Raw genomic sequence first — 11,767 nt, 5'->3', positions numbered from 1 at the left:
GTTGTGCCCCCATCACTTTCTCTTTGCCCACAAGGAAATCTCTGGCTCATGTTTCAGTCTCTACAATATCTTTTCTCACCTTGATTTTACTCTTTCAACTATTGTCTTTATTATGCACTTTATACTCCATGTCCTATAAAAACTACGGCTTGAATCATTTTTGTAAAAATATCCCTATCTTTGGTAGAAATAGCCTCGCATCATCCTACCTTCCTTCTCTCATTAACTGAAAAATATTTCCATATTATTATGAATTGTGGGTCCATATACTGACTCTCAAAAAGACTGCTGGGAGTTGCTTCCAAGAAAGGACAATGAGAAAGATTGAGGTTTAATATCCTAGGACTCAGATATCTTCTAATAATAATTGAGCCTTCAATTATTATTGTATTCATTCAATTCAATTATTATATGGTTCTCAGTTCCCCAAGGCCAAGAAGATTTCCAGGTTGGTGTCCGTTAATCAGGAATAGGGACTACCACATGCAGTGCAATGAACAGCCATGTCGAGAAGAGAACAAATTGTGTCCAAATTTAAATAACAAAATGAGAGACAGTGGTCCATCTAAATTCCAAAGATATTTTTAATGCCAGAAAAAACTTCAATAACAAATGATGAAATAATTTTTTAGAAAAATTATATGGAAATAGCTTTTTAAATTTATATTCAACAAAAATGTATTGAGCCCTTTCTACCTAGCCACTGGGGCTGTAGACATGGCCCTTACCCTCATGGAGTGTACAGTCTGCTGGGAAAACTAGACATTATACAAGCAGAGAAAGTACAGACAGTGTTAAGAGAGGAAGAATAGAGGACATTGTGGGGACACATAGCTGGGAGCTTTAAATAAGAGGGGTCCCTGAGAAAATGATGTTTGACTGACATCAAACCTTGAGAAATAATATTTTCTTATACAGATAATTTTTATTGACACATAGTTGCAGTTTCTCATTATGTTATAGAACACACTTGGACCTTTGTTTATTATATAGATTCACCCAGGAGTGATATTCAAAATATCCAATGACAAGTAAGGCAAAAGATAGGCCAATTAGAACAGAAGCAAGCCACAGCGCTGGGTCGGGATCCTGGAAGCTGCCTTTTGTGCTGTGCGTTAGCCTTTAATTGCCCAGTCATGGGGAGAGGCCTGGGCATCCTGGGAGAGGGTCTCCAGTGGAGAGGGACCATTAGGGAACCACTGTATCTCTACTGGTACTTTTAAAAAGTATAAATATGTCCAATGTATTCCAAGGGACATACTTTTGTTTTAGTGGACAAATAAACTGTATATATTTGTGGCACACAACGTGATATTTTGTTATATGTATACATTGTGGAATATTAAATCAACTAACACATCCAATACCTCAAATACTTACTTTGTGGTGAGAATATTTTAAATCTACTCTCTGAGCAATTTTCCAGTATACGATACATTGCTATTAACTATAATCACCAGGTTGCACATAGTTCTTCTCTACTGGTACACACTGATTAGATATCAGTCCTGGGCACACTTGGTTTCTCTATTAAAATTCCCTAGTCTTGAACAGTTTAGTCAAATTCAATCCCCCAAATTTAAATCCCTTATTATTTAAGATAGCCACATTGTACAAAACTAATCACTAACAAAAAGTTAAAATAGTCTATCTGAGAAAAATAAGAAGTTGCTGGTTTTAAGAAAGCATTAAATTTTAATGTGTTGGGAACCATTTTTTCCACATAGTTCTCTTTTTTGTTTGTTTGGTTTTTTTTGTTTGTTTTGAGATAGAGTCTCACTATGGTGCCCACGCTGGTCTCAAACTCCTGGACTCCAGTGATCCTCCCACTTAGCTGGAAGTACAGGCACATGGCACTGCACCCAGCCTCCACATAGTTATAAAGCGTGACAACATTAAGAATGCTTGATTTATATTTCTTAAGAAATAATCAAGTCATTTAAAGAACAATCTCTAAATGTAAGCAGTTCTAAGAATATATTGAATCTTTGGGTTATGATTTTATCTGATAAGTTCAGGCACCTCTTTCAATGTAGGAAAAAGTAAGACATTTTAGCATAAGGTTAAATGTATTATTGAATCCACAAAGTATCAGCAATTGGCTAGTACAGAAAGAATTATGTTACTGCTTAAGAATCAAACGTAAATTTATCTCCATCAGAAAAGAACATTACACTAATTGAGCTTGGAGGTACTGTTGTATTGTTAAGTATAATGATCTATTTAAATGAGGTCATCATTTTTACACTTGCAAAATATGATAAGCCTGGCTTCCAGGGACTAATCCAAGCTTCGCAAAATCTAAACATTTAATGCTAAAAAATGCAATTCTTATACTTACTAAAAGATCTTATAACTAAAGCAGAAAGGCTTACATGAATAACTGATTTGTACTAAACACTGTTAACCCATGAGTTTGTTTATGCCCTATCCTGAGGTAAATTCGGACTTTTGGTTAATTCTAGCAGAAATTTGTTCACTTCTCCCTGGTTCTTCATTTGAACATGTCAACTAGTTACAAATATTTATATGATAACCTTTTCTATTTTAACTGCATCAAATATAAGCACTGTAAGAAAAGAAGGGGAAAATTGTTTTTCTTTAACAAATTATGACACAGTTTATGTTAAAAGGCAAATTGTGAATTTCTTTCATCCTCATATGGCTCGCACCTACAAAAGAGCATTGTTACTTATTTGATAAGAGCATTATCAAATGGGTATTTTCAGAATCCTTTATGAACACTGCTCTAGTAAAAATTTAGGAGATGCATTCACAGATATTCACATCTTAGCTCATTTATCTGCAAGTCAAAGACTAGTTTTAAGCAAAGGAGAATTACTTTGCTTAAGCAACTCCAAGTGACTGCCATTTCTAAAACCCAGGAGGAAAGTGACAAGCATTGGGACAAGCCAGAAGAAGAGTCATTTCCAGACCTGCAAGAGCTTTTCTGGCAACCTAAATATATTGACAGAGAAGTTGTTGGGTCTCCATATTTCTTCAGTAAGCTTCCATTTGGCAGGCCCACTTTAATCAAGTAGATGATTTAAGTTCAGCAACCCTGCATGCTACAAAATAATTCTGACTCAAACTTGCAGGCCTTTTTTATTTGTGGTTTCCCCCCACTCCGCTTTTACTAACAGGGAGGCAAAAATGTGTCCTTTGGACACAGCATCTTATGCTTGGTACAGGCTTTGGAAACTGCATTGTGGATGGGACCAAACAAGGGCTTTTGGGGATCTGACAGACCCAAATGTAAATGACTGTTCCTCCATCTACAACCTGAGTAATCTGAGTAAGCCATTTAACCTCTCAGAGTTTCTTTCTTCTTCTTCTTCTTTTTTTTTTTTTTTTTTTTAACATGGAGTCTCTCTGTGTCCCCCAGGCTGGAGTGCAGTGGCGTGATCTTGACTCACTGCAACCTCCACCTCCCAGGTTTAAGCAATTCTCCTGCCTCAGCCTCCCAAGTAGCTGGGACAACAGGCACACGCCACCACGCCCACTCATTTTTTGTATTTTTAGTAGAGACGGGGTTTCAATGTGTTAGCCAGGATGGTCTCGATCTCCTGACCTCGTGATCCGCCCGCCTCGGCCTCCCAAAGTGCTAGGATTACAGGCGTGAACCACTGCGCCCAGCCTCTCTCAGAATTTCTTTACCCATAATATTGGAAAAAAATAAACTTCCTTGTTGGGAGAATCAGGAATAAGCTATGCACATGGTCTGGCGGGCAGTAAGCTCTCAGGAAAGAGTGACTTGATTTTGTTTGTTTGTTTGTTGTGTGTTGTTTGTGTCGCTCTTGTGGTGGTTGTGGTGGTGATGATTATGGTTTTGCCTGTTCCTCATAAGAGGATCTTGTGTTCGCCTGTTCACAAGCAAACAGTGCTACAGTAGCCTGGTCTCCTTCTCATGGCCTGCACCGGTAGTTCTCCACAGTGGGTGATCTTGCCCCCTTGGGGACATATCCTACAATGCACAGAACAGCCCTTCCCCAGTAAAGAATTATCCAGCCCAAATGGCAATAGTGCTGAGGTTAAGAAACCCTGGCCTACATGATAAACATAATAAACTCTAGAGGCAAGGACACCTTAACAACCATCAGAGTACTCATCACAAATTTCAAACTATCCATGAAGGGAATGAAGGACCATTTTAGAAATAAGCATAAAATAAGTATGAATAACTATTAAACAGGCTGCCTGATCAGTGAATGTGGCTGGGTATGTTCATGATTTATTCTTTTTTAATAGTACATTCATTCTTGCTTCAGATACATATAGCATGATGAAGTCAATGCTCAACACCACCAACCTGAAGTAAATAGTTAACTTGCCGTAGACAAAGGGGCTTTCAGTAATGCCCTAAATCTCCAATTCCACGAATTAAAAATCTTAATATGGGTGTGTTACATATCTAAAAGCTGATCAGACTGGACATTTAAGATGAATATACTTTCCACATTTTAATGTATAAAAATGTTTATATATTTCAGTATATAAAAATTTTATGAAAATAAATCTGTTATATAATCCAAACAGAACTGGCCTAAAGCTTTGCTTTGGAGATGACACCATATAAACTAGCAGTATAAACCAATTTAGAGTGTGCGTGGACCCTTCCGCACATCTGAAATACCTCTGTACATTGAAATGACTAAACTGCCTTTTCAGATCACGCTTACTCAAGCCGGAAGCCGGTCCTCTCAGCTCAACAACTTTTATTAGTGGACTATGAGTTTTAAAATAAAAAGCTCATGGGTATATGTATTTTTTAATTATCACAACTAACTCAGAAAGTTCTGTTCTCTTTCAACTCAAGCTAGTGAGGTCATCCTAGTCTAATATGGTTTGATTTCTCACTTGAGGAATGGCATTTTCAAACCACTTCAAGAAACAAAGAGCCAACCTGGGGAATGTCTGGGGGTAGAAGGAGGTACAAAATTGGGAAAAGGGGTAAAGTCTAGTAATAATCAGTATTCTACTCCCTCCCCCCAATTCTTGAACAATGTACATACAGTTTTATACTCAGGATATAAAAATGCCAAAAAATATATTTAATTGGCAATAAAGTAATAATTTGTTTTTTATGCTATTTATTTGAAATAGGATTTTGGAAAATTATGCACGTGTTTAATCCTGTAAATAGTAATGAGAGAGAGCATTTGAAGCACTGATAACCTAAACTTTCCATTTAATTTTTAATGTAGAAAGGATTGGTGCTATTGAAAAACTGTCTAACTATCCTAGGAAAATGAGATGATGGTCCTCAGGCCACAGTTGTGTAAGTGATGCCAACTGGGAGTAAAGAAAAATGCACTTAACATTATTAGACATAACGTATTTTTAAAAAATGATTTGACAGCATAGGCAAGTCTGTGGGTGGAAAAATCATGTTTGAAGGCAGAAGAGGCAAGAGCAAAGATACCCAGATCCTGCTCTGTGCTTAGTTTAATAGGAAGTGAAGGGGAATTAAGGTTGAGTATAAAAAACATCTTGAGTTGAAGCTCTTTTTTTTTCCTGTGCACAAATAAACTTTATTCAGGTATGAAAAGCAAGTGCTTTTTCAAATATGTAAAATCTAAAAAGTGTAATACCCATTGTATTAGTCCATTCTCACACTGCTATGAAGATATACCTGAGACTGAGTAATTTATAAAGGAAAGAAATTTAATTGACTCACAGTTTAGCATGGCTGGGGAGGCCTCAGGAAACAGTCATGGTGGAAGGGGAAGCAAACACATCCTTCTTCACATGGCAGCAGGAAGGAGAAGAATGAGAGCCAAGTGAAGGGGGATGCCCCTTATAAAACCATCAGATCTCATGAGAACTTAGTATCACGAGAATAGCATGGGGGAAACCACCCCCATGATTCTACTACCTCTCACCAGGTCCTTCCCACAACATGTGGGGATTATGGGCACTACAATTCAAGATGAGATTTGGCTGGGGACATAGCCAAACCATATCACTCATGGACTCATAATGAAGTAAGCATTAAAGGACTTACTTCAGCGAGGAGAGCACAGACTGAAGGAGCCAGATAGAAACAAGAATATGTGAGTCAAGAAAATGGTGAAACATGCCAGTAGGAAAACCTATCTATATATCTAACTATCTATCTATCCATCTACCTACCTACCTACAATGGTTAATTTCATGTGTCATCTTGACTAAAGGGCGTCCAGATCTTTAGTTAAACATTATTCTAGGTATATCTATGAGGATATTTCTAGATGAGATTAATATTTAAATCAGTAGACTGAATAAAGCAGATTCTTCACCTCAGTGTGAGTGGACCTCATTCGACCACCTGAAGGCCTAAATAGAACCTAAGGCAGAGTAAGGAAGAATTCATTCTGTCTGGCTATCTTCAAGCTGGGACATGGGTCTCCTGCCTTCAGACTTGGTCTCGAACTGGAACTTACACCTTCGAGTTGAAACTCTTGATAGTCTAGTCTCTTTAACTCAGTGACAGAATTTGGTGCATCCGAATTCCCAGAAATCAGAAGTATTGCTGCTTATAAAGCCACAGCACGGCCTCAGCAAAGGCTGAGAAGGAATGACTGAAATCAACAATGTTGTAAAGAATATCACTGACAAGGTAAATAAGAAAAATCTTGAAAAAGCAGAGTCAAATTCAAATTTAAAACCCTATTTTAAACAGTAGGCGAAGAACTTAAAAATCTCACCAACCTAGTAAAAAAGGAAATGTATATAATTTCATTTCAATGTTGGTGAATTCATAGATTACAGATACACAGAGAATTTTAGGGAAAACTGAGATGAATGGGGGATAATCTTCCAGGTTACGGTGAAAGAAGCGTCTGGGCAAATAGGGGTGACTGTGTTCCTCCCTTTGACAAGTATTAACTGTGCCCCTATCACATGCCAAGCACCAGGCTGCATGCACTGCAAAGGCAATAACACACTCCCTGCCTCAAGCAGGGCACAGGCTAGCGGGAGACTGGATGAGTAAACTCATGATTAGAATCGCGGACATGCTCCATTCTTCAAATATTTTCTTGTGCTCTTGAGGACATCCTGCATCCTATTTCCATCTTGTATTCACCCAACTCAGAGTGTAACAGCTACTTGCATTGAAAATGTCTTTCTTCAAGAATAGCTGAGGTTTAGATAAATCTTTATAACTGTGAAAAAGCCTGAAATCCTTTTGTTCTAACTCTTTGAGAAGGCTGTACCAGAACCTCACGACGCTGCTGTCACTGCCACTGACCTCAAACCCAGGCCAGTGGAGATGGATCTCAAAGATGAGCTGTCCAATCCGCTCAAGAACACCTTCCAGAATAAGATTTTCCAAAACTTTCCATTCTGCACTTTCCAGATCTGCCTTGAGAACGTCAATCTATAACAAAGCAATGAAATGAGATCAGCAGATTTAGTAAAGCCATCTTGATATCGGGAGTTTCACATTATAACTATCTCTGAAGGAAGCAGAATTTTTAAAATTTTAGAGCGGAGAGTGGTTTTCAAGTGGCCATTTATGACATGAATTTCTAACCCCATTCCATACTAAATGTTTTGGTTTTTTGTTCTTGTTTTTAAGAGATGGGGGTCTTGATATGTTGCCTAGGCTGGTATAAAACTCCTGGGTTCAAGCAATCCTCCTGCCTCCACCTCCTGAGTAGCTGGGACTACAGGCGTGAGCCTGTTATGTTAACATACGTTAATACACAAATGATGAAATGCCAGGCAAAAATCACAGCAGACTGTCTTGCTTTTTGCCCAGTGGGAATGGATATCTGAGAAGGAGAAGGTAGAGCGAGTGTATCACAGACCTCTGTGCACCCCACAAACTATCTGCCACCCCAGGAAACTCAGCCAAGTCCCGACAGAAGGTGTCTACAGAAAGGAAGTGACAGAGAGCCACTGCCTGCAGGGACTATCTTGCAAGCCTCATTCCCCCAACTCCAACTTCATCAAGACTGGACACCAAGGAAAAAGTTATTGAGTATCTGAATATTGGACTATAAAAAAAATTATTATTCTATGATTTCTTTACAATGTACATACCAGTATAGCATTCTTAAAAAAAAAAAAAAAACAAGCAAAAAAAAAAGCAGCAACACCATCCTCTGCTTATTTAATGAACACAAGTTCACATTCAAGTGAGACAGAATAAAGGAAGAAGAGGATTGGAAGATCAATATTTTGCAATTAATCAAGTCATGAGAATCCGCTCCTCTTCACTGCCCATGCAAAAAATCCGTTAGAACACCAGAACCCTAAACACAGTGAAAGTTCATCTTTACCAAGTAATTATATGTACCTGACACCATGCTAAGGGTTTCCCCTTGCAATATCCATTTAATCGTCTCAACAACACTGTAAGGGTGATTCTGTGAGTATCCCTAAAGTTTAGGAAACCAGACTCAGTGAGGAACCCATCCCCAGTCACATGGCTAGAGAGGCAGTGGTAAACTCTGAACAGAGTCTGTCTACAGAGCCTGTGTTTGTAACCCCTACATAACATTGCCTCTTCCAATACACCCAAGAGGAAAAATGGGTAACTCAGAGTCCCAAAGAGGTGTGGAGTCTGGAAAATAAGGTGCTATCTAGAGAGCGAATATAGGTCAGTGAATAAAGTATTATTATCAATATTGCCAGTTTACATTTGCAGAGCACTTTTCAAGGGGGATAATTTTACCACATGGAGGAAAGCTGACAGCATTCAGACGTAAACTGGAATAATGAGGCTGGAGGAAATCATTGCAAAGGCTGTAGCCCCACGAGGGGACAGCAGAACCTTAAGCAGCCCTTCAGGAAGCTGCTGACTGAAGTCATGAATATCCTGCCCCATGAAAGTGAAAATAACTTTGCTTGTTTAGAAAAACAGATAAACACCAAGATGTATGCTACCCATTATTTCCCTTCTCATTGCATGTCTGTTTGATAAGTTTCTCATATGAGGCTCAAATGTGAGGCTCCTTGTGCCACAGAAACATTCTGACATAGTTTGGATGTTTGTCCTGTCCAAATATCATCTTGAAATATGATTCCCAATGGTAGAAGTGGGGTGTGGTGGGAGGTGTTTGGGTCATAGGGGTGGATCCCTCAAGAATGGTTTGGTGCTGTCCTCGAGATAGTGAGTGAGTTCTAGCTCTGAGTTCACGTAAGATCTGGCTGTTTAGAAAGAGTGTGGCACCTTTGCCCCCCTCTCTCTTGTTCCCTCTCTTGCCATCTGACAGGCTGGAGCCTCCTCACCTCCCACCATGACTGTAAGCTCCCTGAGGCCTCACCAGGAGCTGGTACCGGCACCATGCTTCCTGTACAGCCTGCAGAACCATAAGCCAAGTAAGCCTCTTTGCTTTATAAATTACCCAGCTTCAGATATTTCTTTATAGCAACACAACAGCAGCCTAACACACGTTCCTTGGGTGATTTCAGAGTTGAATGGAAGAGAAGGTACACAGAATTTACATATAACAGCTACAAGAAAATGGGCTTTGTCCTGATGCCTGAGACTCTGTGAGACACGGTTTCACATTCTTGCCTTGGATTGTACCTCCCGGTCCACCAAGGAAAAAGTGATGGTAATACCCCAAGAATACTGAGTGCCTTAGGAAAGACTGGATGTCTGTAAACCAGCTTGTCCGTTCAATAGTTCCAAACTCAAAGAGAAAAAGTTAAAACAAAACAAAACCTTTCTTCATGAGAGGAACTGAGCAAAGACAGGTTGCATGTGAATACACAACAGGCTAAAATAATTATTGTGAATCAGACACAGTGAAATTTAGCTGGGTGCAGTGGCTCATGCCTGTAATCCCAGCAGGTGGATCACTTGAGCCCAGGAGTTCAAGACAACCGTGGACGACATAGTGAGACCTCATCTCTACAAAAAAAAATAAAAAATAAAAATAAATAAATAACAATAAAACACTATTAATAAATAAATTATTTCACTCATTTTTCCCAACTCTGCTGCCCTGGCATGTCCATGGCTTTGTTTAATCTTGGCAAATTTTAAACAGAATAATCCCGGAATAAGAGGAATTAAGCTGCCAAAGGAAATATTTAATCAAAACTTCATAAAATTGTCTAATTGGTACAGAAAATATCCAGAACCTAAAACCAGCATTTGTTCTATCAATTCACATAGCCAAGAATGTCTTAGGTTCCTTACAGAGTCATGTTCACCATGGTTTTCTGTGAGTTTGCATATGTTGAATGTGAGGAATACATCGAAGTATTAAAGGGACAGAGTAAAGTTCATCAGCTTTAAATTGACCTCAAAACTCTGTTAGTGATGCATAAGGAATATATTTTGTATATTTATTCCAAACATCTTAAAAATAAACTATCAATCAGAAGTTATGAGCAAATCAAAGGGAACCAAATCATTAGGCTAAATCGCAGCAGAGCCTTTCTTTGAAAATCCAATTTTCATTTATAAAATGCTAATCTATTCTAAAGAGCAAAAAGTATTTTCAAACACAGCAATGCTCCCACCCTCTTTTGATTCCAGTGACTGAAAAGCTGCCTAAACCATGCAGCCCAGGGTGGTGCCCCCTGGGGAGCACATAAGCTCTTCTCTGCCTTCTGACCTGAGAGTACAGGCAGCCAAAAGGCTGTGAATAAAACATGCTCTGCTCTTCCAGTGTGCTTTTTCTATTTCTCGCATTTTAAAACATCCCATTACTGCAATGATTTTGCAAATGTGATTTCCATTATTACTGCATAATGCATCCAATATTATTGTTATTATAAAGCACTAAACACTGCTGAATAGGATATGCCACTTTGAAGATTCTAATATCAGCTTTCAACAATTATGCCACTAAAAATCATACAAATGATTAGATGGGAATAATCAAGCGCCAATACTAATACAGTTAGGATAAATCAGGTTTGTGGAGAAAAACAACTTAAGGTTAACACCCAGAAAACTCTGGAATAAGTGACATTCTTGGGTAGAAAGGTCTCAAAGAAAGTAGATGAAACAACGTATTTGGTATTATTTCCAGTGTATTAAAGGGGTCCTCCTATCAAAAATTATCTCCTTTTCCTTGTACCTGCAATATCCAATCAATTGACTTTCACAAATCTTTTGAAGAAATGAGAATTTTCATTTTTAACTAGATTAAACCTGATGGCACCTGGCAGCTTCCTCATGATAGGCACAAGTTTATCCCTGTGATCATCCACCCAGAACTGCAGAGATTCGAGGAAAGGAGAGGAAGAGGCATGGGTGCTTGTATCCATTTCCAAGGGCTGCCCTAACAAAAGACCATGGATTGGGAGGTTTAAATAACAGAAGTGTATTGTCTCACAGTTGTGAAGACTGGAATTCCAAGATCAAGTGTCCCTCTGAGAGCCATGAGAGAGAATGTGCCTATGCCGCTTGCCTGGCTTCCCGTGGCTTGCTAGCAATCTTCAGCATTCCGCGGCTCCTGCATCACCTGATCTCTGCCTTCATCTTCACATGGTATTCTCTCCGTCTGTCCAAATTTCCTCTTTCTATAAGGACATCAGTCAGATTGGAATAGGGACCACCCTCCTCCAGTATGACCTCATTTTAACTAATTACATCTGGAATGACACTATTTCCAAATAAGGTCATATTCCGAGGTACTAAGGTTTAGAATTTCAACATATTAATTTGGGGGAGATAAAATTCAACCCTTCACAGTGTTCAGGGTAGCTTTTGCAATAGGGCTTCTGCAATGTGTTTAGGAGCCAATTCCCAGGGCCAATGGTTAGAAAAAAGTGCCCTACTCCGGAGATCCAAGGGCCAGCAACCATCTAACACAAT

General features: G+C 38.9%; 1 protein-coding gene across 1 annotated transcript in view; it reads right to left on the bottom strand.

The window, feature by feature from the left end:
- Positions 1-6,098: 6,098 nt before the first annotated feature.
- Positions 6,099-11,767, bottom strand: part of METTL24 (methyltransferase like 24) — a 115,231-nt gene continuing 109,562 nt past the window's right edge. The window contains exon 7 of the mRNA XM_011970653.1: positions 6,099-7,360. Within this exon, the coding sequence (XP_011826043.1) occupies positions 7,046-7,360 (315 nt within the window). The 3' untranslated portion in view covers positions 6,099-7,045. The remainder of the gene's footprint in view (positions 7,361-11,767) is intronic.

The sequence above is a fragment of the Mandrillus leucophaeus genome, unplaced genomic scaffold (genome assembly GCF_000951045.1).
Source record: "Mandrillus leucophaeus isolate KB7577 unplaced genomic scaffold, Mleu.le_1.0 Scaffold96, whole genome shotgun sequence".
NCBI lineage: Eukaryota > Metazoa > Chordata > Mammalia > Primates > Cercopithecidae > Mandrillus > Mandrillus leucophaeus.
The sequence above is the reverse complement of the archived record's forward strand: the minus strand, read 5'-3'. Positions and strand labels throughout refer to the sequence as shown.